We start from the raw sequence: 27,446 nt of genomic DNA on the forward strand, positions 1-27,446 counted from the left end.
AATTGATTGACAGTTAGTGTTTTGTAGGCACATCAACAATACTACTTCTTTGAGACTACATTTTGTTAATGCAGCTACAATTATTTTCTTTGACTTATTTGTATTCATTAATTGTACTTTTTTAAGTAGGACATTATTGTTATGGTCACTAACTAGTGATGCTAAAGGTTTATTGTAACTCCCACAAGAGGGCAACACAATCTCAAATCCAAATGAATAAAACTTGTCCTTGCCTACATTCTTATTGTGCCCATGTTTTATAGGTGTAGACAAAAGATACATTGGGATCTGATTGGGATCCGTTAAAAGTAGGGATAAACAGGGTTCTAGAAAGCCGTATTGGCGGTTGTTCTGCTCCTTAGAGGCATGAGCTCTCACTTAACATTGTATCCTCTCAACTAATGCAGCTTACAGAGCAATAAGAAACCATTCTAAACAGACAGAGGATTGACGATGGTGCTAAAACCTCCAGCTGTTCATATCCATCACAGTCCTTTCCTTTTCACAGGTATATTACATTCTGTCTGGGAGATCATGTTTCTTGGCATTCCTTTACCCTGGAAGATTCATGGATGTTTCTCTGCATGTTTGTAATGTGAGTATTGTGAGAGAACGTATTTTGAAGGACCAGGGGGACAGCACCAACACCATCTGGCGCCTCACTTAGGAACCATATTTCACAGTCTTGGAAAGAATATATACAATATTAGCCCAGTCCCACCATTAATGAGTCAGCGACTGATTCTCCCTCATTGATGTAGCATGCATACACACAAGTACACTAAGGAAGAGGAGACTGGGAGTGGTTAAGCCGACAGAGTCTGTGCTCTCCATAGGGCTGATTAGAGTCAGAAGAGTAGGGACTGTTGCACAGTGTGAATCTTAAAGGGATAGTTCGGCCCAGTCTTAGTTTGGAGTTTTTTGGAGTAGTTTTCCACTTGCAGTGCAGCTTTGGTAAAGTGGGATGCACCATTTACATTCATGAATTTAAACAATGCCAATGGCCTGTTGTGAAAAATGACTCCATTGGCCTTCAAGAATAACTCATGGTAAACTGAATTTCACTCAAATTCGAACATGGGTTAAACAATCCCTTAAAATAAATAAAAATCAACAAAAAAGAACAAAAATGCAATTTATTTCAACTACTTCCTCAATATACAACATTTTGTGTGTTGATGTAATAAAAGTGGTCAGCAACATATTCTTGCAAATTAGAAAGAAGTGAATTTTAAAAAGCTACTACCCTACCTAGTAACTGTATGTTATCAAACATGAACATTTCTAGCGCTTTACAGCACATCTATCAGCAAACTAGCTAATCCCAAATTGTATCCCAATTAAAATGCAAAAGGTTTCAAATAATAGTTGATACAACATTACCGTACAATTGCTAACGTTATTCCGTAGACAGTATAACAAGTCTAACCCCCTTAGCTTTTAATTGAAGTCCATACAAACTCCATAACATTTTGGTGCACGACAGATTACCTGTTTTACAAAAAGAGAGAAAAACATTGCAATCTCTATCAGCGCCGCCAGAGAAACCTTTACCTACGCTAGTAGTCCCTGCTGCCTTATCATTGACCCTAAAAAAGTGAGTCCATGGCAACAAGCCAAAAAGCTGTGCTATCAAAAGCACATCACACATTATAAAGCACAGCAACTAAGACAACCTGGAAGCCAGACACAGCTGCCATCTTGGAATATTCAAAACAATTAAAGTGAAAGAATGTCAAACAATGGCGATACGCTATACTAATACAAATCCCGTCCTTATCACTCTGCTACATATTAGCAAAGCTGAAATACACCCCCCCAAAAAAAATAACATTTGCAACTTTTGCTTCAAAATGACAAAAGTCTGTGTGTCTGTGCTGGTGGCGGGGCAGCTTGGGCCGGGCCCCCCTCACCACATGTAGTAGCTGCGTGTGGTGTCCACTGGGGAGGGCTTGCTATCCGCCCCTCCCTCCTTGTCCTTCTCACTATCTGCCTCCCACAGGTTAATGAGGGGCGGGTAGAGCTCATTGAGAGGGATGGAGGAGGTCTTCTGCATGTACTTCTTCAAGGAGTGGTGGTAGTTCTTTCTCTTCCAGCGTCGGGCCACATACACCACGGCAGTGGCCAGGCTGAGGAAGGCCATCATTGTGGCCATGACGGCAAGCAGGGCGGCACTGGGCCTCTGGTCGGACACGTCCAGGGCGAACGTGGTGCCGCGCGTAGTCACATTGACGCACGACTTGTGGGTCTGCAGGTGGATGTTGGAGACGGTGAGGCACACCTCATACTCAGTGGCTGGTTGCAAATGGGTCAGGTTGTACTCATGGACGTCCACGGGCACGCGTGCTGTATAGGTAATATGGGGATTGTCAATCTTCATGGTGGCAGAGGCCCACTTGAGGTTGGAAGTCATGGTGTTGGAGTTGATCCTCCAGGAGACCAGGATGGAGTGGGACTCGGTCTGCTTGACATAAATCTTCATGACTTCTGCGCTGTCCAGCAGGGTGCCGTTGACACGGATGGTGCAGACCCGTGTGTCAGCTCCCTCTGGGTTCTGGGCTACACAGGTGTAGCGGCCCGAGTCCTCCACCCGGATGTGGGACAGCCGCAATGTGCCCTCACTGCTCAGGTGGTAACGCTCTGACACTGTTTCCGTTGTGATCTTGCTCCCCATAGGAGACACCCAGTAGATTTCTGGCTCGGGCTCAGCCATGGCTCGGCAGTCCAGGCTGACACTCATGCCCAGGTCCAGGCTCAGTTGACTGGGGAAGGTTTCGTGGGAGATAAGTGGCAGGCACTGCTCTGGTGAATCCTGCAACCTCACCTCTCTGACCCGCTGGCCCTGCAGTTCAAGCGGCGAGGTACACAGCATGGCCAGAGGCTCCATGAAACGCACGCCGGTCCTGTTGGAACTCATCCACTGGATGACGCAGTCACAGCGCAGCGGGTTGCTGTGAAGGCTGATCTCACGCAGGTTGGGCAGCGCCTCCACAGTGCGCTGGTAGACGGCATTGAGAGCGTTGTTATTGAGCATTAGGCTCTCCAGGGAAGACACATCCCTGAATGCCATCCGGTGAATGTACGACAGTTTGGGGTTGTTGGTGGCCTCCAGCTTGGTCAGCTCAGGTAGGTTGTCCAGGGCGTAGCGGTCAATGGACACCAGTTCTGCCATGTTGTTAATGCCAAGCTCCTTCAGTCGCAGCATGTTCCTGAAGTCTCCCTCCTGGATCTTGTGCACCGGGTTCTTGTTCAGGTCCAGGAATTTGAGGTTAGGTACTTTCTGCAACGCCACCTGGGGCACTTGGACCAACCTGTTGTCATAGAAAGAAAGGCTCTCCAGGTTATCCAGGCCTACCAGGGCATTCCCCGGAATGTCAGTGAGGTCCATGCCAGCCAGCACCAAGCTCCTCAGGCTCCCCAGGGGCTTGAAGTTCATGTCCAGGATGCCTACCACTGGGTTCTCACCGATCATCAGGATCTCCAGGTTGGGCGTTGCCTCAAACCAGCGGCTGTTGATGACCTTGAGGTTGTTGGAGTTGAGGTGGAGACGCAGGAGGCTTCGGAGGCCAGAGAAGGCCCCCGGAGTGATGGTGCTGATGTGGTTGTGGTTAATGTAGAGCTCCTGTAGGTTGCTGAGATCCTGCAGACAGTGGTCCGACAACTGGCTGATCTGATTCTCTTCCAGGTGCAGAGTGGTGAGTTGATTCATGTTGGCCAGGCCCACGGCTTCCACACTGCTGAAGTTGTTTTGGGACAAGTCCAGCTCTGTGAGGTTGAACAGGGCCTCCAGCTCCCCACTGGTGTGGGCGATGGAGTTGCTCTGGAGCAGCAGCACTTGGGTGTCAGAGGACAGGTTGGAGGGGATACGTGTCAGCCGCAGGTCATTGCAGTCCACCGTGGACGCTTCCCTGTATGTGGACTGGGGGGTGAACCAGGGCCGTACCTCACACACGCACAGCCGCGGGCACTCCCCGCTCCGAACTAGGGGTAGCAGGGGCAAAAGGAGCCCTGCCCACAGCCATGCCAGTGGTGGCCAGGGGAGGGGGCTTGGAGGCATGCTGTCTGATATCTGTCAGGTCACACTGCACTTTGAGGACAGACAGGGTTCCTGAGAATGTCCTGGAGGGTTGGTGAGGAGTGTGACATTAATCGCAAGTGGTCATGGGCCTCTGTGTCCTCCCTCTACAGGGTTAGTAGATGGTGGAGTTGTAGTCCACGGTTAATGTGAGAGCGCGAGTGTGTTTCTGAAGGGCTGGCGGGAATGGTCAAGGTTGTCCTCTTACTTCCCAGCTGTTTATCTTTCTCCGTACCGCAACTCTGTGATCCACCTGAAATGAACACAAACCAGGTCATGTATTACAACTCTGCAACAATGGTGATTGCATTATATCATTCCATTATTATCCCACAAATAGACGATGATTTAGATTAAGAAGTATAGAGAGGGAGAGATGGTGGGGTTAGAGGAGGGGTTTAGAGTTCCCGTTGAGATAAAGGCAATGCTTGATTTGTAAATTGGGAGGTCCCAGAATACACTGGCGTGCACGAGAGACATGGATCGGTTGACAAATCGTTGCGAATAAAACACATCGGTAGCGCAAATAGCAGACAACAAAAAGCTACAACTTTCACGATCTTGTCAGGCAGTGCGGAGACTACAAGAGGCTGCTGGAATAGGCTACTTTGTGAACTCTGCTTTTAGTAATGATAAAAATTGTTCATTGCATCAGTAAAGCACTTTTTATTATAGAAGAATAATCTCAAACTGCATGAAAAAGAAAATAAGAAATACAAAAACTATCAGAGGAGAAAATTTAATAAAAAAAAATACAGAAGGGTTAAAATCAGAGATGGGGACAAGTCACACATGGTCAAGTCCAAGCAAGTCTCAAGTCTTAACCATCAAGTCTCGAGTCAAGTCTCAAGTCACAGTTCAGATAAATCAAGCAAGTCAAGTCAAGGGTTCACCCTAAGCAAGTCAAGTCGAGTCCTTATAAGTTTCAAGTCAAGTCAAGTCACAGTACTAAAGAGATGAACACACACACACACACTGTCCTGTTTCTGACGTGCGCTCGGTGCGAAGCTCGATTTCAAAATCACATTTTTTTCTCCTCCGCGGTACAATTTTTTTGGGGGACGAAGCAGAGGGATCTTGAATCAGCCTGAAGGGGTTGTATTCGCTATAACAACCCCCTCGCTATACCTTATCCCCCTTATTACATGGCTACCTACCAAATACATCTATAATTTGACACAAAATATTGATTTCAAAAGGAATTTATTGATTTAAAAACGATTGTATTGCTTCCTCTAAAGAAAATAGTCCGTTCCGTCTCTGGTTAGAATCCTGCTGCGGCCATAGCAACGCGCTGTTTTTCATGGCAACGGTCTGTTATCAAGAAATAACACGCATTCTGCACTGGAATTCATCTAATCCATGTAATAAGGGCTAATAATAACAACCTTATAAACTAATTATTGTGACTGAAAAACTGCCTAATATGTAATTACGCTGTAATTATTCTTGTCTGTATGAGTAAAAAAAAAAAACCTCTTCGAAATGTTTAGGTGCTAGTAATCACATCGGCGCCTCCATGTTAGCCTTTCATGCAGTAAAGTTAACTGTTATGGTGTAAGCACAATGCTTTTTAGTTTCCACACGCAGTCCACAAACACTTGAAAATGCCCACATTTAATACAGACATTATAGCCTACGTGTAATAATATACATGCCCGCTCATTTTATGATGCCCATCAACATTAAAATTCAGGCTATGCCACTGTTATAGTCAAATTCCCTTACATCTATTTACCAGACGTATTCAGTAATGATAATGGTCACATTTCTAACAAGAAAAAAAACCAAACATAATATGCAACCAAGGCCAAATTATGACAAACAAAAGATTAATTAATTACATTAGTAACTTAATCGTTATAGATCTTAGTGAAACTGAATATAAAGAGATTACTTTCTTACCTTTCCTTGTGGTTCTTAAAATAACGAATGAAATTTGACGTTGTTGCATATTTTGCATCTGGCAAATCTTTTTTTATTCACACGGTCCAGTTCAAAGTCCTTGTATCCAAACGATACTATTTGTGGAGCTCGACTAACGTTACTGTCTGCCATGTTTGGCGCGGTTTGAATTGTGCAGCGTTAAAGGCACATACGCTGATTAGTGGTGCTGATAAAATAATTGTATTGCTGTTTGTTTATTATAAGTTCAAGTCATTGTCGAGTCTTCCACTTCAAGTCAAGTCAAGTCTCAAGTAACTTGTTCTCAAGTCAAAGTCAAGTCAAGTTATTTTCATACTTTAATCAAGCAAGTCACAAGTCCTGAAAATTGTGACTCGAGTCAGACTCGAGTCCAGTCATGTGGTTAAAATTAAGAGACCGCTGCAAATTGAACGCTTCTGTTCCTCACTCAAAACTTTCCTTTTCAACTTTTTTTGGAAAGGAAAGAAAAAGGTGCAGTGGTCTCTTAAATTTTTTCCGGAGCTATATATGCAGAATATATACATTAAACTATCATGTTAATACAGTGAAATATAATTATAATACATATTATTATATAATAATGTACAGTATAATTTGATTAAAGGGGAGGGTAGGCCAACTGATAAAGGCATGATTTAAGGGCTGCTTTAAAAGCCATGAGTAACTGTGCAGCCCTTAGGCTATCAGGAAGGTAGTTCCAGAGGGGGCGGTCCAGTGTAAGGAAAGACACCCAGTAGTATGTTCACAGTGCAAAGAGAACACAGTGATGGAAAAAGACAAGCCATGTGCTGCAGCCCGGATCTATGAAAAGTAGGAGCCGAAACAAACTGAGGAAATTCTGAGAGGTACTGGATCCTGTTCCAACAGGATCAAATGAACCACTGGATAAAAGTCATAACACCCTAATATTGACAACACATCTAAATAATAATGTAAATTAAAAGTATGTATCTGTCAAATATCTTCGGAATTGGGTAATATATTTAGGGATGGTTTGGTGGACAAAGATTGGTGGACTAGTCATTGACCAAAAAAATCTAAGTGAAGAATTATGTTCATTTTATTATTACGTGCACTATTCATACTTTCTTACCAAAGAGTCAAAGAACACTGCATCCAGCCAACACAGGACCAATCTACTTCATTGTTGGGGACTCATTTGACATGTCTAACAGGGCGGGATAATCTGTGGAATTCTTATTGTTGTGATGTTGTAGAGGTCCATTTCTATCTTTTAATGAGCTTTTACTCAGCAAGAGACTATTCCAAAACAGGTGAGCTGAGTATTTGAGTTAATTGAAACAGAATGGTATGGCAGAACTAATGAACCCTACAAGCCACCAGCCTTCCCGCTCTGATCTGTTGGTAGCAGGTGACCTCTGATGAATATAAACTATTAAACTACAAAAAGAACAGTCTCTAAAAACATCAAAATAATGAGTGTCCTTTATTTTCCTTTTCAAATGAACAAATTAGTAGTCAATAAACCATTCTATTCTAATGTTTAATGTATTGCATCTGTCATGCAGGTCATGCTGCTAGATTAGCAATAACCACTTCCTCCTGCTTGAAACAGAAGACCTCTCCCTTGCCAACAAAAGTATCTGTGCTCCCTTGTTACGCATGCAGGTACCCTAACATCCCACAGGGTTCGTAACATCCCTCAAGCCTCTACAATATTGTGCCACCATAGAGCTGGCTCTCAAGTGGCGCAAACATGGACACTTAAAGCTGAGGCGTATCCATTAGGCACCTCCATGTGCTTCACATCCAACCGACAGCCTATTGTATCTGAATATTTATTGTGTCAATTGCATATTGTTTATTTGTGTTTACATGCGATGTGCTTTTGGCTACAAAAATCTTGTAAAGGAGTTATGACCATCCTACAATCCTGTTGTTCACAAAATGTATTTTGTTATGGTTCAAACTGAATGACCATGTATACTAGCCTGTGTATTAGTGGAGAGTGGTAGCCTGAATGTATGATGAATATTTGCTATATATATTCATCCCTATCTGAGGTGCATTGTGAATATGAACTGTCTGCCGGTATTGGTTCTATTCCCAGATTACACACTATATTCTCCCCCAGGGGATAATCTGCATATGCTAACGGCCCAGTGACGGAGACAGATCCTTCTGGTGGGGCAGAAGCCAGGCAGGGCTGACTGTGAACACATTACACAATACGTCTAATCTAGCAGGGCGGGCTGAAAGAGGAAAAGCACTCAGCTTGGCTCGGCTCAACATCGTTAACAGGAGAGTCTCGATTGCGAGACACTTCTCTGGAAAGCAGCAGCAACACAGGCGGAAATTAGCCTCTTAATGAGCCTGAAGAAATCAATTAGAGACCTGGAGCCTCTGGGCTGTGACGGTGTTCGCTCTGGACCCAGGGTGGAAGAAGGGGAAGGGCAGGGAAAGACAGGACTGGACTGGTCCTGCCCTAGAGGATGGGGAGCACTGAGGTGCCTCGACCACCGCTGCGCCAGCTCCTCACATTGATTTTCGATAGGTCTCTGGCACTGTAGTGCGTTTTCCCTGAACACATTTATGAGGCCCAATTATGGAAATCAAACACAGCATTTCATTCTTCCTGTCCGTTTAAATAGCCAATACTGGAATCTATAAAGACTTAGGGGGGAAATCTGTTTTTCTTATATAAGTTGGATGCTGTCAGTGATATGGTCAGTGATAATTTTCATTGCTGCTGATCTGATAGTAGTGCGGTCAACTAGTGACAACTTATGGCTATTCATTTCCCCTGCCTGGGGTTAATCAGATTTCCATAAACATACGTTGGTAAGTTTATGACCATGATGAACACAGAGACAACATACATCAGGGCAAATCAAAATGTTCTCATCAATAAAAACAACACTATCTTGGTCCAGGTCAATTTGATTTCAAACCTGCATCGGGAAAAGGATGACTAAATCCCAGCCTGTTGTTAACTTGAAAAACACTATCTGCTTTTATTCTGACAGGATTCCTGTGGGTATGTTGTTTTTTGTATTATTGCTAAAGACTGCAATTTATCTCATTAACCTAGAGGACTAATCAGCCTTACATGACTCCACTGGTGTGCGCTCCAGACAATCTCTCACTGAGAACGAAAACCACTGTTCTTCAGCCTCCAGTCAGATAATAATAAAACACCACATTTAACCTCAAACACATTCAGCGCAGCCCGCCTATTTATATAGTGATCACACCATTTAATCTACAATTCATACATACTGTATGTATTGTAGATTAAATGTGGTTGAACAGGGCCTAATCTACAACACATAACAAACCAAATGACCGATCAAAGGCGCATAAGTCTGTACAACGTTTAAAAAAAAACTAGAGAGAAGACCTGGAGAAACAAGGTACTGAATAATAGATACAATGTATGATGTCCATTTAACGATCCAGTATCTGTTTATTACCCAGAGAAAATCCCACAGTCCCAATATATTGGTCCAATAACCATGGAACCACATCGTTATTCCCATCTAATGGCATCCTCTTTGCCACGCCCAGCCACATTGAGACCCATCATAGTGATTCATTCACTGTGACTGAACTGGAACATTAAGGCTTTATATTCCATTCTTCTTCTCAAGGTCTGTGAATGGAAAATAAAGACCTCTGATTCCCTCTGTCTGTCTGTCTCTCGCTGTCTACCCATGTATCTACCCATCTATGACGGTCTGTCTGTGCACTGTCCTTACATCAACCATTTAATTTTTGTCTCTCTTTAGCTCTACCTCTCTCTCCACTCATCGCTGGTTCCCTCTTCTCTTCCTCTCTCCTTAGTAGAGGGGCGAGGCGATCATTGTTTTCACGCTGAGGCTATAAAATTCAGACACCTGGCACCAAGCTCCTGTAGAGCTGGCAGCTCTGTGGAGGCAGTATCCGGCCTGATGTTACCTCTGTGTGTGTCTGCTGTGTGGGTGTCAACCAGTTTTACTATACAAATGGGTAAATATGTATATAACATTTAAGCATTTATTCAAACTGTGGTAAACTACGTAATGACTCAAGACATTTTCCAATTTCCCTAAAAATTTGATTTTTTTAGGGAGGTTTAGGTTTAGTGTGTTAGGGTTAGAATTTGGGTTAGACGCTGTGTTTATTTTCTAGTTTTAATTGTCAAAAGAAAGAAGGAATAGTGTGTTCTGTGTTTATTTTCTAGTTTTAATTGTCAAAAGAAAGAAGGAATAGTGTGTTAGGTCAGTCAGTATAGTCCAGTTGTTGACCAGTCTAATGCCTTGAAAATAATTTAGGGTTAAGGAAAAATAATATAAATAAGATTTCAAAGGTCAATTAATTTATATACTGTATTTAAGTTAGATGTCTATGTGTTTATGTATGTATGTATCTAAAGTGGGGAGAACAAGTATTTGATACACTGCCGATTTTGCAGGTTTTCCTACTTACAAAACATGTAAAAATCCAGAGAATCACATTGTATGATTTGTAAATAATTAATTTGCATTTTATTGCATGACATAAGTATTTGATACATCAGAAAAGCAGAACTTAATATTTTAGATTAAGTTGTCAACAGGAATATTTTAGATTTCATCACTCACACAGTTGAAGAGTACCTATGATAAAAATTACAGACTTCTACATGCTTGGGAAAGTGGGAAAACCTGCAAAATCAGCTTGGTATCAAATACTTGTTCTCCCCACTGTATGTCCAGTATGTAATAGCATTCATGTATAAGTGCATGTAAATATGTGTGTGTTTGTGTGTGTGTGTGTGCTTGCGTGCATGTGATGAGGGCAAAACGATTATGAAAGGGGACACCTGCAACAGAAAGTAATCCGGGCCAGAACTGACCTCCCTCGTCATCGTCGTCATCAAACCCAGAGAGCCTGCCAGTCTGTCTACAGGGGCTTGAAAACACTGTGGGACTGTTACTGGTGAGTGTAATGAAAGTTGTCACGCTAAGCTAAATGACATTTCCCCGGCTCACAGAGTGGTCTGAATGAGGGGAAACAGATGGCGTTTCATCCTCTCCCTGATACAGCAGCACCAGGCCCTGTTGACATCCAGGATCCCTTCCTCATGCCTCTCAGAAAAAAAAGCTGCTTAATCCAGAATGGAAAAAACATTATCGCTTCAAATCCTACAAATTACACTTAAAACAAAGTGCTATAAAACATTAAAGCTATTTGCAACCGAGCTGCCGCCAACTTAAAGGATACAGAACATTAACTCTGAGAGTTGAAACACATCATACTGACATGTTTTGAAATGGTTTGTTATAACACCAGCTGGGACCTACCAGAATTGGTTAAAACACTATTTTGGCGTTTCAAGATCTACTTAGGGCAGAATTAGATCACTTCTAGTATTAAGATTTAACACTGATTTTATTATCGGATTTAGTATCAGGTCTTTAGACAGTTTACCCACTCACTGTCAGGTTTTGTTGAGCACAGTACCCATTCATTACAGGATACTGTATTTGTCACTTCCCTTGAAAAATGCTAATCTGGGAAGGGATGTCTTATAATTTAACGTACATTTTCTTACAAAGTTGTGTACAGTAATGAAAATATAAAAAATAATGTTTAATAATCCACAGTCCTCTAAAAACAACCACATAGCAATAGGATTAGATAAGGAGATTATAACCAGACTTCAAATGAGTCCCTTCAATACAGTGGATATAAAAAGTCTACACACCCCTGTTAAAATGCCAGGTTTTTGTGATGTAAAAGAATGAGACAAAGAAAAATTATGTCACAACTCTTTCCACTTTTAATGTGACCTATAATGTGAACAATTCAATTGAAAAACAAACTGAAATCTTTGAGGGGGGAAAATTTAATTAAAAAAAACACAATAATAACCTGGTTCATTACGTGTGCACACCCTTAAACTAATACTTTGTTGAAGCACCTTTTGATTTTATTACAGCACTCAGTCTTTTTGGGTAGGAGTCTATTAGCATGGCACATCTTGACGTGGCAATATTTGCCCACTTTTCTTTGCAAAAGTGCTCCCAATCTGTCAGATTGCGAGGACATCTCCTGTGCACAGCCCTCTTCAGATCACCCCACGTATGTTCAATTGGATTCAGGTCTGGGCTCTGGGTGGGCCATTCCAAAACGTTAATCTTCTTCTGGTTGCATAGGCGTGCACACCCTCTTATAACTGGGGATGTGGCTGTGTTCAGAATTAACCAATCACATTCAAACTCATGTTAAATAAAAGTAATTGCACACCTGCTATCATTTAAAGTGACTCTGATTAATCATAAATAAAGTTCAGCTGTTCTAGTAGGATTTTCCTGACATTTTCTTAGTTGCATCTCAGAGCAAAAGCCATGGTCCGCAGAGAGCTTCCAAAGCATCAGAGGGATATCATTGTTGAAAGATATCAGTCAGGAGAAGAGTACAAAATAATTTCCAAAGCGTTAGATATACCAGACAGTCATCATCAAATGGAGAAAATATGGCACAACAAAGACATTACCAAGAACTGGATGTCCCTCCAAAATGGATGAAAAGACGAGAAGAAAACTGGTCAGAGAGCCTTCGAAGAGGCCTACAGCAAAATTTATGGAACTGCATGAATTTCTGTCAAGTACTGGCTGTGTGCTACATGTGACAACAATCTCCTGTATTCTTCATATGAATGGGCTATGGGGTAGGGTGGCAAGACAGAAGCCTTTTCATACAAAGAAAAACATCCAAGCCCAGCTGAAGTTTGCAAAAACAACGGCATGTAGGAAAATGTGTTATGGTCTGATGAAACCAAGGTTGAACTTTTTGGCCATAATTCCAAAAAGTATGTTTGGCGCAAAAACAACACTGCACATCACCCAAAGAACACCATACCAATAGTGAAACATGGTTTGGGGCTATTTTTCTTCAGCTGGAACCGGGGCCTTGGTCAGGGTGGAGGGAATTGTGAACAGTTCCAAATACTAGGCAATATTGGCACAAAACCTTCAGGCCTCCGTTCGAAAGCTGAAGATGAAGAGGAAGTTCACCTTTCAGCACGACAACAACCCAAAGCACACATCCAAATCCACAAAAGCATGGCTTCACCAGAAGAAGATTAACGTTTTGGAATGGCCCACCCAGAACCCATACCTGAATCCAATTGAACATACGTGGGGTGATCTGAAGAGGGCTGTGCACAGGATATGTCCTTGCAATCTGACAGATTGGGAGCGCTTTTGCAAAGAAAAGTGGGCAAATATTGCCATGTCAAGATGTGCCATGCTAATAGACTCCTACCCAAAAAGACTGAGTGCTGTAATAAAATCAAAAGGTGCTTCAACAAAGTATTAGTTTAAGGGTGTGCACACGTAATGAACCAGGTTATTGTGTTTTTTTAATTACATTTTCCCCCCTCAAAGATTTCAGTTTGTTTTTCAATGGAATTGTTCACGTTATAGGTCACATTAAAGGTGGAAAGATTTCTGACATGATTTATCTTTGTCTCATTCTTTTACATCACAAGTACCTGGCATTTTAACAGGGGTGTGTAGACTTTTTATATCCACTGTACATTTTCTCTATCCTCGCTTAAACTCATAAAACATAATCCATTTGATTGTCTAAGAGACAACTTTCCATTTTTTTATACTGCAGTTAAACAGAATAGGGGTGCTCTATTTAAGAATTTGTGAGAGACATTCTTTAAGATACAATATCCTTCAGTTTACTGATTGTAAAGTCTTACACACAAGTAACAGATAACAGAATATACATGTTCCTGTTAAAGTAACTCAACTGCTAAAACATGACAACAGTAAAAATAACATCCTATACCGTAGATATCCTGTTTATTTACCTATACTACAGGATACATAACAATGCCTCAGCAGCAGTCATAACAAGAACTGGTTTGCGCTTCCTGTGCAGTCCCCCATAGGTCTATAACTCAAAAATAACTCAAGAGTTTCAGTTTTCACCAATTTCTGCGGTTAACGCAGAACAGCACAAACGAGAAAACCATCCAGACAAGAAGGAAGAAGAGGTGAGGAGAGGAGGATGGAGAAGAGGAGCAGAGAGGTGTGGAGGGGCAAGGAGCTGTGAAGAGAGGAGGAAATACAATACCAGCCAGAGATGAGAGCTGCCTAGATTCAGAGAATCACATGCTTTACACTAACACTACCCTATCTCACCACACAGATGGAAGCCCAAGTCACAACTAAAGACCCAAGCCTTACATTAACCTGTGTATTTATATGGCAGAGTCAGGCATTCGGGGGCGCTGACACATGGAAATGTTTTTAATTCCCTCCCTGACAAAGCAGGAACGGATCAGCTGGGTCCTGAATGTCTGAACCATGAAGCTAATCTTATAGCCTGGGGGCCTACAGGGCAACATATTAACCAACAGTTTACACTGATCCTGCTTGCCCCCCAAAGCAACCAGCAACATGGGCCAGAAGAGGAGGACAGGCAGGAGAAGAGTGCTGAGGACCCTGCACCCCTACTACCAGAAGCACCACCGTGAAGCCGACCTGGACAACGCAGCCTTGTGGTCTCAGACATATACAGGTTTGATTGTTTACTTCTTCTCTGTTCCTCATGTTATTTGGTTAATTAAAAGCCCTCCAGGGCCCATTCTCTTCCTGTTACAGTGTCTAAACATGAACACGTGTACCTCAACATGAAGACATATATCCTAACATGAGCACATGTAACTAAGCATGAAGACACATACCTCAACATTAAGAGGTGTAACCCAATTTCAACATGTGTACCTCATCATGAGACCAAGTGTCTGCAACCCCCCCCCCCCCCCACACACACCCACACACACCCACGTGCAACCACACACAAACAAATCTAGTCTCAACTTCACAAAGCAGCGGACCACTGATAGGGCAGAAATCCCTCATCATCCAGGCATTATCTAGCTGGTTCAGTGAGACTCAAAGCGGAGCACGCCTCGGGCAACCAGAGAAGATTTACTTCGCTTCTTCATTCTGTTGCATCCCTTATCTGCTTTAGCTTCCTTAAATTGCGCATGCAGCCAAACACATATTTCAACCAAAAACATACGAAAGTACTGTCAATATACACACACACACATACACACACACACACACACACACACACAGATATATACAAATATATAGACTCACACATGCACACCATACCATACAAGAAATAAAATACACATAGATGAAATGCACCCTGATGCAAACACAAACCGGAGCTCAAACCGAGTGCAAATCCTTCCAAATACTCTGCCTTAGGTTTCAAAGGGTAACACATGTGAGTGGAGTAAGATGTAATTTAGAGATACTGTATCATCAGCCCTGTCTGTTTAAAGCCTCATCAATTATATCACTCTACGTCCCTGTACGGCCCTAGGACTAATGAAGCTTATCACAGCCACAGCAGCACATAGAGGAAGACAGATGTTAGAGGTTCTGGTTCTTTACCCAGAGTTGGGTGGTAGGGGTCCGTATGAGTCTGGAGACACACCCTGTCTGGAGGTCTAAACGAAGGTCTGGGAGTTATATACCAATGATGGATGCTCTTTTTCCTGTCCTGCTAAGCTTTTTGTAACATCATTAGGTCTCCTTTGGCTGCTCCCACTCTGCCAACATAAGCAGTCACTCACTGTTTCTGAAAGACCTCAACAGCTCAAACCCTCTCCATCACCAAATCGAGACGCCAAAGTAAACAAAGGCAACCATATGAATGAAACCAAATAGCTTTTTCTATTGGTCATTTCTTTCCTGAGTGTGTTCGGCATCTGTTTTTCTCAGTGACTTAACCCAGGATTTTCACATGCTCTAGCCAAGTGCCACTCGGCTGGTTCTGCCAACAGGGAACTGGGTCTAAAGAACATGACAGTACTTCTCATGGGAAAGAATAATGTGTTTCTCATTCATCTAGGCATTGTCATTGGGCTTTAAATCTGGATTTTCCCAATCAGAAGCCTCACAACAGTTGATGCCATACTCCCAATTCATGCGGTCACCATAGTGACTGGCAATGCAACCGGCATGTCTGTTTCATAATCAAATCCAGGGGACAGCTGCGTGCCATTAAGTGGCCGTAGAGAGGAATAATTGCCGCTAGTTCGAGAGAACTACACACATACATACGCAATGGATGGATCAAACAACACACCGTCACACTAATATCTGCTACAGCAGCAGATACTGGCTCACACCAGCTACAACCGCTACCACATTTGCCAACTAGAGAGTGCAGCTGCCAGGCAGTCTACCACAGCCACTGCTTGTCTTCTACCTAAGCAACTACTACCACTGCAACGCAGCACAGCCATACAAAACACTGCAGACAAATCAAGCATCCCATTGCTATTACTGGTCTACATTCACTACACTCCTAAACAGTTCAGCACCGGCAGCTCTGCCATGTGCTGCAGAGATCCCGCACAGGACCGGAGGTGCGTCTGATGGGTCCCCCAATTTCTTGCTGCACTGGCATGTCTAAGAGGCCCCCTATTTTAGCTGCATTCGCCTGCCAGGAAGGACGCTTTCCTGCTGCATTGGTATGCTTGAGAGGCAACCTATTCTGTCTGCATTAGTATGCAGGCGTCTCGCTCCACATCACACAGGGCTTTGGTGCAGCTGGAGGCAGAGTAGAGGTGTGGAGCTGAGCAGAGGAGATGTGTTCGTTCAGCCAGAGAGGAAGAGTGTAGAGTGAGGAGCAAGCTTCTGAAGACACTACTGCTCCAAAGCAAATAGGACATTGCTTTATGCTTTTCCATAAAGCAATGCACTACTTTATGCTTTTCCATAAATGCATGATGATATCACTTATAACAAGCAAAGAGATGAAAACCATACATGATAACATGGTGACATCTTAGAATGGATTTTGTAAATTATTTTGTTAGAGTAGGTTAATGTAAGACAATCGTGTTCAGCAGATTTTTTGTTCAGTAGCTGATTAGCAATTCACATTCAACAAGGGCATTTCACAAATGCGTAATTCCCTATAGAATTCAATTCGTGCTGACAGTACATACTTCTCTCTCTCTCACACACACACACACACACACACAAAACATTACTCTCTGAGGGTATCTCGAGGAAAGTGAGATATTAAAAAACACAATTCCAATTCACACATGTATTAATTATGGCTGGGAATTGACAGGGACCTCACAATAACATATGTTCACGACAGCCAGATGCTGTTGCCATATGTATTGAGATTCTCACAATTATCTGTTACTGTTGCCATTTTATGATCCAAAAATAATGCTCACAATATAGTTTGTATATTGTATATACAAACTATAAAATTAGTTTTGGAGACAAAATCAGTCATGGTAATAATACTGAAAGAATTATTTTTAAGATGAAGGACAACAAACTATAAGGTAGAAATACTGGCCTTTTGGATGGAAAGCCATATTTTTAAAACAATACAATATATCCCCAGGCATTGGCATTATTGAACAAAATAGGGGAAATAATGATTTATTTATACACAATCTATCTCTGGTTGTTCTCTTTCTCTTATTCATTGTATCTGCAATAACAGAGAAAAGCCAATATGTTGTCATCTAAGCATGGATCAATCAGGCTGACTTTGGCAAAGTCCTTTAATACTGCAGTAAGAGAGACAGCAGTCGGAGAGCTCCAGGGAAGCCTTACATTGGACAACGCATAAAAAGTCAAAGAACACCACAGGCATGTACAGTTGAAGTCAGATCTTTACATACACTTAGGTTGAAGTCATTCAACCACTTCACAGATTTCATGTTAACAAACTATATCTTTGGCAAGTTGGCTAGGACATCTACTTTGTGCATGTCACAAGTAATTTTTCCAACAATTGTTCACAGACAGATTATTTCACTTATAATTCACTATATCATAATTCCAGTGGGTCAGATGTTTACACTAACGTACACTAATACACGAACTTAAACAGCCATTAAACAGCATCCAGAAAATTAGGTTATGGCTTTAGAAGCTTCTAATTGACATCACTTGAGTCAATCTGAGGTTTACCTGTGGATGTATTTCAAGGCCTACCTTCAAACTCAGTGCCTCTTTGATTGACATCATGGGAAAATCAAAAGAAATCAGCAAAGACCTCAGAAGAAAAATGTCAGACCTCCACAAGTCGGGTTCATTCTTGGGTGTTTCCAAACACCTGAAGGTACCACATAAATCTGTACAAACAATAGTACGCAAGGAAGGCCACTCAGCAAGGAAGAAGCCATTGCTCCAAAACCGCCATAAAAAAGCCAGACTACGGTTTACAACTGCACAAAGGGACAAATATTGTACTTCTAGAGAAATGTCCTCTGGTCTGATGAAACTAAAATGTAACTGTTTGGCCATCATGACCAATGTTATGTTAGGAGAAAAAGGGGGAGGCTTGCAAGCCATCTCAACCACGAAGCACGGGGGTAGCAGCATCATGTTGTGGGGGTGCTTTGCTGCAGGAGGGACTGATGCACTTCACAAAATAGATGACATCATGAGGAAGGAAAACTATGTGGATATATTGAAGCAACATCTCAAGTAATCAGGAAGTTAAAGCTTGGTCGCAAAAGGGTCTTCCAAATGGACAATCACCCCAAGCATAATTCCAAAGTTGTGGCAAAATGGCTTATGGACAACAATGTCAATGTACTGGCCATCACAAAGCCCTGACCTCAATATAATAGAAAATGTGTGGGCAGAACTGAAAAACCATGGGTGAGCAAGAAGGCCTACAAACCTGACTCAGTTACACCAGTTCTGTCAGGAAGAATGGGCCAGATTTCACCCAACTTATTGTGGGAACATTGTGGAAACCTTTGACCCAAGTTAAACAATTCTAAGGCAATGCTACCAAATACTAATTGAGTGTATGTAAACTTCTGACCCACTGGGAATGTGATAAAAGAAATAAGAGCTGAAATAAATCAATCTCTCTAATATTATTCTGACATTACACATTCTTCAAAGAAAGTGGTGATCCTAACTGACCTAAGACAGGGTATTTTTTACTAGGAATAAATGTAAGGAATTGTGAACAACTGATTTTAAATGTATTTGGCTGATTGGTGTATGTAAACTGCCATACATGTGCTTATACTGCGGATTCACTGTTCTGAGCCTTGGATATAGTGAGTATATTTGTTAAGCTTTACTTAAGGAAGAAAACACTCCAGTACTATTTATAGACTGTTGACAAAACACTTTTTTTATGTTTCTATTTGAAAAGATTATTGCCATTGCTAAGTTATTTAGAACAAATCATATTCAAGAAGCCAACAAATTCTTCAGTACATTTCTAAATTGATAAATGAATATGATACATCAATATCCATCACATCCCTTATGATAGTCACAAATATCATAATGCTAAAAAAAGTTCAGACAATCAAGTTCAGACAAACAAAATTATAAATAATATTCTGCCTGTCCCAGTCACCTAGTATCTGTAGAACATAAAACATTCTGGGTGATATTTTGCCTGTTCCAGTAAACTAATATCTTTACATCAATGTCTTTACAAGACTGTATAACATGAACATGATGACATTTTGCCTGTCCCAGTTAGCTAGTATCTTTAAATCACTCAGCCCATGCAAAAACAGTATTTAGCTTTGTTTCAGCGTTTATATTTTGCCTCAGCAGTATAGTAGAATTGCCTGAATCTGGCGACAATACATTGATGAAAACAGGTTTTCATACTAATGATGCTGTTTTGAAATGCCTTGAAAAAAAACTGTCAGCCATCAGTATTCACAACAACTTGCAAAACAAAATTGCAAGTGTTAATGTGTAAAGAGGTCATTTCTGTAGAGAATTAGAGGGGATTCAATGATAAATACATTTTTCATTTGTTGTAGAATCTAAAATAGTTTGTCTTCGACTTCTGTCCTGCTGGACCCTACGTGTATACAGTCCGCTCGCTCAACTCGCAAATCACTCAATTTCTGCCGAGCTGTCACTGAGTCCTCCCTTGCGTGCACAGTGCCTGCTCAGGCGGGGCTTGTCTTCCTAATTTATGCCAGAGACAACCAGACAACCAGTAGGCTATAGGGGAAACATCAGTCTCCACAATGATTAGTTAGTATTTATTATTTGTTTGACTACACTACTATAAATGTATTATGTATCAACACGATCCCAAGTCAATGATTTGTCAATGTTCAAATAGCAATTTACTTCGTTTTACGTTACGCATGTATCCAATGCTTGACTTGGGCCGGAACGGTTCGGAAAGGCGTAGCGGTGCTTCTAATTTTGGTCAAACAGCGTTCCGGTTCCTTTTTAAGGCAAGAGAGTCATCTGGGACATCTGGGACAGACTACTTTAATGGAACAAGCATTATTAACACATATATTTTGATGAACATAGTCTAATGTGCAATTTGTCAGTACCTGCACTTATTTTATCCAAAGTCAAGTGCTTCATGTACCACTCACCCGTGATCCCAACGATCTCTGAAACATTCCTCCATTCATCCATTTTTAGAATTATATCTCTCTATGAAGCCAGAGAAGCATCATAAATAATGGGGAAATTGGACACTGCAATAATAAGTTTATCGTCCATGTTTTGAGCCAAGGAATGCGTTTAAAGTTAGTGCAGAAAAGAAAAGGGACTTCAAGATGCAGAGAACATCTACCCTGTCTTTGGTAGTCGCCGAACTCAGTCACTGCCCACTTTCTGGAAATTAGTACATTTTTTAACCCTCAACTGTTGCTGGGAGATTTTGTCTCTGAGAGTAGCTCCGCCCACTGTCGCCATGATTCGCTGCTCTTGTTGGAAATATATGGGAGTGAGTGGGGCAGAAAAAAAGGAGGAAAATAGCGTGAGTGTCAATAACAGTAGTAGTAGCGCTAGCTAGCTTACCGGCTGTGGCTACTACTTTTGTCATAAAGGTGAATAGCTTAGCGGTTGCAGTTATTATTGAATATGATGGTTTGACAGTCAATGTTGATTATGATGGTGATAGTGATAGCAACGGTACTACTGATCGGTGTTGACATCTACCCTGCCCTGCTCCCGAGAAAGCTCTGACAGTGTAGTGACACACAATAAAATGTCTGATCCAGGTATTTCTGGGCTTCCCAGATGACTTGTAAGGAAAGTGAGAAAAGGAAGGTATGTGACTGCACTTGATCATGATTAAGAAACTGTAGGCCTACACTTAAACAAAGTAGCTAAGTACGTACTTTGTGCTTCACTGTAGTGGTAGCTTAAAAGGCAGTATGTACCCTTGAGATAATTATTTTTAAACTAATTGATTTACTCTACTGAAAGGGGCAGCAATGCAAGTGTGTTTGGAAGTGGCAGTTCCATTCAACAACAAATAAATAAGGTATGTTCAAAATGTTGCCAGTATGGCTTTGAGGTAAAAAAACATATAATGTTGAGGCATCAATCAGTCTCTGCCTAGGGCCCCCAAATCTCTGCTAGCTCTAACTTTGAATGGAAGGTGTCCACAGTAGCCTGGGGACGAGGTGACATCAGTTTAAATTATGCCAGGGTACGCAAATTACAAAACATCAATATCAAACAATTTTGATGAATATATTTTGGTTATCGGTGTCGACGCATCCCTAGTATATGCAGTGAAGACAAAAGAACAACATTCTTGACCTCCAAAGAGCTGGTTTGACAGTGCCAGCTAACAACTGACAATAGCAAAATAAATGTTGACTTGATCACCTAAGCTATGCCAAAGATAGTAGAACTATTAACACATGGATAGGATGGGAAGACTGGAATGTTACTGCCAACACACAACATTCCCAATGATCAGAAATACTGGGATGTTGTGTAGGGTAAGATTGATGATCTACAGTTAATAGCAAAAGAGTTAATTACTTCAGAACAGTATAAACGCCTCTTATATTATCTTGGGTTCATATTTATTTAATATTCCAAATTCAGATTGGTGTTTTTGCTTTAGTTTGTGCATTTTTTTTATTTCACCTTTGAAGGGTCAATCTTTGTCATGCCAAAACAAATTATATCTAAAACAACTAATAGAGGCTTTTGAAAGTAGTTTTGGCCAATGAGTAATACAACTAATAGTGGCATTTGAAAGTAGTTTTGCTAGCTATCAGATGTAGCTGTGTAGCAATGGATGTGTTTAGGAGCTAATTTCAAGTGCTAATGTTTACATGGCTTTACAAATCTGCAGCACATCCTCTACTTGTTGTTGGGAATGGGTGACCACATTTTGAGAGGATATAAAACTTCAAAAATAAGTACATTTTTTCTAATAATTTAGTATACATTTTTAAAACATTATAATTTTGTTGTTGAGTCCAACAGTAAGACTATGCAATTCTAACTATGATCCCAGGCTACTGTGTACAGCATTTGGGCAAAAGTGTCTGGGAACAAGATTAATGCAATTATTGCAAGGTGAAGTCCAAAAAGAACCAGTATCACATTTTGCAAAGTATTATGGGGATTATGACGCATCAACTATTTCAATCTATACAGGTGCTTGAATTGAACATCCCTCACTGAATATAAAAAAAGGATTCAAATAATGTGATTTACCTACCAATCAAAAGAAAAGTTGGGAGCCTAACAAACTAATCTCTCTGTTAGTGTGGAAACTTTAAGACCTACTCGTTATATGAATCTTAGACTCAGTCAAGTTTGCACAATTCTGTTCAGACACTACATCAGATAGCCCTGTCAGTGTATCATGCTAGCAGAGTAGGGTGCACTAGAGGTTGACACAATTATACCGTCATGTCGTTTTACTTATGCTCTAATTTATACTCATTTTGGCACACATGAATCAGTTATATGATTTCTGAATTAGTTGGGCATCTCTGTCTATAATTCCCATTCCTTCCTGCAGTTTGTTGTGTTTGTGGGTTTCCATAACAAAGGCTCTATTTGGGCTGCTCTTGAGACAAGAACTGTATATTTTCACTTTCCAACTGATAAAGACCTAATCATTTAAAAAATATATATAAGAATATGTGATACTGCCAGGAGAGTAAGGGAGGAGAGGGACATTAAATACAAAGTACAGTATGTCTGGTTAAAACAGCTTAAAATCTGTTCCTGCAGACATTTGTCGATGCCAAGTTGGACCTTCCCACAGTATTGAACTAAGGTAACACTGAATATCCTAGTTAACGTCACAGAATGCCCTTTCTGTGTCTCTCACTTTCTCTCTTTCTGCCTCGCTCTGTAAGATTGGAGTCATGGTTGCTTGTCTCTCAGACGGATATCCATTCAGTCATCCCTTATCCAGACATAAAGGGTGGGTAGTTGGGAAAACAGCTGCCTCAATCAGAAACGTCTTTACAAAAAACGTACAATGGGATGACGTGTTTCCCTCACCCCTCAGCTCACAGTCACAATAGGAGAGGAGGGAGCTTGAGTATCAAAGTCACCTCCCTCAAAAATCTCACTGACCCCCAAAACTAGAGCCACAGTGCAGTCAGTCCCAGGCTTTTCAATGGGTCTTTATGACTTAAGTAATGACCATACATGCACGCACACACACACACACACACAGACATACACGCAGTATTAAACCATTCAGGTTGGTTCTCACGATTCCTGAAGGGACTCAATGTGAAGATACTTCTGTGTGTGTGGTGTACATACATTTGGAACTCCAAAAGTATTTAGCAGCCATATAGAAGCTATGGAATGCTCCATAAGCCACATAGGCAACTGTGTTTGTATGCATTGTAAGTTCATGCAAAAGAAAGCTGTAAGTCTAGTCTTAATACTAGACTTTGCATTTGGAGTCCGTTACTGGTGTCAGACAACATGACGACCAACAAAGTGTCATTTTAAGTAAAGGTGGCCATCATAAAACAGATAAATCAGAATAAATCAGAGAAAGAGTCAAAACATTAGGCATGCCAAAATCCCCTGTTAGAGTACATTAACAGGAAGAAAGCATTGGTGAGCTATGAATTGGCAAACAACCAGGTAGATCAAGGAAGACCGTTTTACTGGATAATTTAAAGAATACTTTCAATGGTAAAGAAATACAATGGTCCAACAGATCAGGATCACGCTATGGAGTAGACGCATCAGTAGATGTGTAGGAGTAGATGCGTCAGTAGATGTGTAGGTGTAGATGCGTCAGTAGATGTGTAGGTGTAGACGCCTCAGTAGATGTGTAGGAGTAGATGTGTCAGTAGTTGTGTAAGAGTAGATGCGTCAGTAGTTGTGTAGGTGTAGACGCCTCAGTAGAGGTGTAGGAGTAGATGCATCAGTAGTTGTGTAAGAGTAGATGCGTCAGTAGATGTGTAGGAGTAGACACGTCAGTAGATGTTTAGGAGTAGATGTGTAGGAGTAGACGCCTCAGTAGATGTGTAGGAGTAGATGCCTCAGTAGATGTGTAGGATTAGATGCCTCAGTAGATGTGTAGGAGTAGACGCCTCAGTAGATGTGTAGGATTAGATGCCTCAGTAGATGTGTAGGAGTAGATGCCTCAGTAGATGTGTAGGAGTAGATGCCTCAGTAGATGTGTAGGAGTAGATGCCTCAGTAGATGTGTAGGAGTAGACGCCTCAGTAGATGTGTAGGAGTAGATGCCTCAGTAGATGTGTAGGAGTAGATGCGTCAGTAGATGTGTAGGAGTAGACGCGTCCGTAGATGTGTAGGAGTAAATGCGTCAGTAGATGTGTAGGAGTAGATGCGTCAGTAGATGTGTCAGTAGATGTGTAGGAGTAGACGTGTCAGTAGATGTGTAGGAGTAGACACGTCAGTAGATGTGTAGGAGTAGACGTGTCAGTAGATGTATAGGAGTAGACGCGTCAGTAGATGTGTAGGAGTAGACGTGTCAGTAGATGTGTAGGAGTAGACGCGTCAGTAGATGTGTAGGATTAGACTCATCAGTAGATGTGTAGGAGTAGATGTGTCAGTAGATGTGTCAAAGACTACCATACACAGATGAGTACAATAGAAGTTTAGAGGTTATACTAGAACATCAAAACCACTAGTAAGCCCTAAGAACAGAATGGCTAACCTGTAGAGCTCTGGAACAAATTCTTATGGACAGCTGAGTTGAAGATTACCCTCCACACAACAGGAATGTGTGGAGAAAAAATAAATAACTTTATGGACCAAAGTATACCAGTTCATTTCTGAAACACGGTGGAGGTGTGGTTAAGTTTTAGGCATGTACTGCTTGGCTGCCATTGCATCATTTCAGATCAGAAGTGCTGGATTACAAGCCAAAAAAATTAAGTTGTCACTGTCCAGATAATTTTTGTTAATTTTATATCCAGCTTTTAAACCAATTATTCTCTGCATCACCAATAGTTTTTGTGTAAGTTTGATTTTAATGAGACACAAAACCTGGTCTCTTCAACTTTCAAAAGTACAGTAACAAGTGCCATTATTGCACTTGAACAGCAAGAATTGAGACAACGCCGATGAGGACACAAGGCATTTGATACATCTGCCCGGATCCTTGCCCTTTTGTATGGAAATTATTATGATGGTGCACAAGAGACCCTAGCCTCCAGTCAGCTGTTTCAGCTGCACTCCTTGCGCTATTCTGTGATGTTTGAGCAGAGCTGCTGTTTTTGATGTTATATAGAATCATCCCCCAGCATGAACACCAGAGAATGAGAAAACCATACACAACGAAATTCAGAGGTCCTTCTCAATGTTTAGTCACGTGGTTACACAGGTGTAGAATATTTGTTAATTTTCGATATAGCACAGAAATTCCAGATTCACACGCGTTGGTCTATATCGGATAGGATGGCAAGTATACGGGCAATATCTGGAATATATACATTTTTAAGCTGTAGTTTATGAAGCAGTTCAGAATGGGTTATTATAGTCTACTGTTTAAGGGTATGTTTGTCCATTTCATTCCTATCAGCCAAAATTGTTATGTATTCGCGTAATGAATGGCTACATTCTTTCCATTTGTAGGCTACTGAATTCGGATCACACGGTGTCCATGCAAATCCGATGGGTGCACAGATGTAGTTACACTTTGAGATGAGATTAAACTTCTAAAATAAAAACATGACTACGTTTCCGTTGTGCTAAATAAACTGCTTGCATATTTTACTTTGAAGATATAACTAATAGTGTTGTCATCACCATATCAAACGTTTTTCACAGCCAGCCACATTTGCTTCCATGCGCGAGAATTACAGTGAATAGATATCATTGCTGTTTATTGGTTGAAGCAACTGACAAGGAGCAGAACATTTCAGAAAATAACGAAAATATTATTCGGAAGACTAATTACAAAAACGTACTAGACTATCTTTTCCCAATTAGGTTATGTTAATACAAAGCAAGCATTTTCATTCATTGCCTCACGTATGTAACAATGGTTCTCAATAGAAATACTTCATATTAAAATTGTAACACAATAGATTAAAATGAATCTCACCTCGGCGTCAGCATCCACAATAATTTCTTCTCTACACACACATTCCAATGCCACAAAAATGTGTCTTTGTCTTAAAATATATAGGCTACAATATGATTAAGAATAGGAAAAAACGATGTTTAACATAAAAGCGTTTTCTGTATTCACAAAAAACAAGTTAGAATCTGTTGAGCAGCCGTTCTCTGCCCTTGGTGCTTCGCCTGTGGCAGACCGAAGAGCTCGATCCTTTCCTCGCTACTGGTTGGTCGATAGACTTAGCGGAGCGCACCGCGCTTTGAGCTCTGCTCCTGCCCTCCTTCCATCAGGTCTAGCGCTGACCAGCGTAGCCAGTCTAATCAGCTGATTTTTAAACGCGTCACTGACTAGTACACAAGTTGGCGACCTAGGCTTAACCATCTGCCGACTTCTGGGGGGACGAGAAACAAAGCAGTGTCTGGAGATAAACTCGCAGTGGGAAACTACGAACGGAGCATGGTTGAGGTTGGCAGGGCAAGGAAATTATGTCCAGTGATCCTCGTGTTATAGTTTCAAAGTTCTCTATGGTTATTCGTTTAAAACTTTCCAATGTAACGTAATGTGGGTCGATGTCTATTATATTTTAAGTCAACTCGAGCCTCATTAATACAAAACGATACACATTTTGTATTTACATTATGACCTTGGAGAAAGTGTGGCGCTCAGCATTGGTCTACTCGGTTTTAGAGTCGTGTCGGGTCTAGGGTGTGGCAGTCTTTTGATTTCTGCTTTTTGTCGTCGCATAAATATCTTAATACTACAACACTACACTGATATGATTACCTTTCCAGCACATAATTAACAGAACATGCACGTGCTTACCACACAACAGTCAAAGTGTGTCTTATCAGAGATAAGACGTTCTCACCACCTGTCACTTGTCATCTTCTCATCTTCTGCCTCTTCCTGTCTTCTCCAAGGGCATCTTTGAAGTAACAGTGCTTCATCATGATGTTTTAATCTCAGTGTTGGTGAGGCTCTTCTGAAAGGTAACTGTTCCACATTAACTGCTGAAGTGCGGGTGAAGGACCTTACAAGTGTGATTATTCCTGTTCTTGAGGCAGTCATGAGTGCAGCTTTTCTCCAATTTGTTCAATAGAAAA

General features: G+C 41.3%; 1 protein-coding gene across 2 annotated transcripts; it reads right to left on the minus strand.

Moving 5' to 3' along the window:
• Positions 1-1,121: 1,121 nt before the first annotated feature.
• LOC105017004 (leucine-rich repeat neuronal protein 1) lies at positions 1,122-26,760 on the minus strand. 2 transcript variants are annotated; one of them, XM_010881273.3, is made up of 2 exons: positions 26,329-26,760; positions 1,122-4,328 (listed from the first exon to the last, which is right to left on the minus strand). In XM_010881273.3, exon 2 carries the CDS (start codon positions 4,055-4,057, stop codon positions 1,910-1,912), a length of 2,148 nt encoding a protein of 715 aa, XP_010879575.1. In that variant the 5' UTR covers positions 4,058-4,328; positions 26,329-26,760; the 3' UTR covers positions 1,122-1,909. The 2 variants fall into 2 exon arrangements, with proteins under 2 accessions (XP_010879575.1, XP_010879576.1); XM_010881274.3 differs by lacking the exon at positions 26,329-26,760 and adding an exon at positions 20,394-20,456.
• Positions 26,761-27,446: the final 686 nt, after the last annotated feature.

This window comes from Esox lucius, chromosome 17 (assembly GCF_011004845.1).
Source record: "Esox lucius isolate fEsoLuc1 chromosome 17, fEsoLuc1.pri, whole genome shotgun sequence".
NCBI classification, from domain to species: domain Eukaryota; kingdom Metazoa; phylum Chordata; class Actinopteri; order Esociformes; family Esocidae; genus Esox; species Esox lucius.

Coding starts and splice junctions, on each gene's coding strand:
- LOC105017004 (XM_010881273.3), bottom strand. CDS start 4,057: ATGCCTCCAAGCCCCCTCCCCTGGCCACCACTGGCATGGCTGTGGGCA.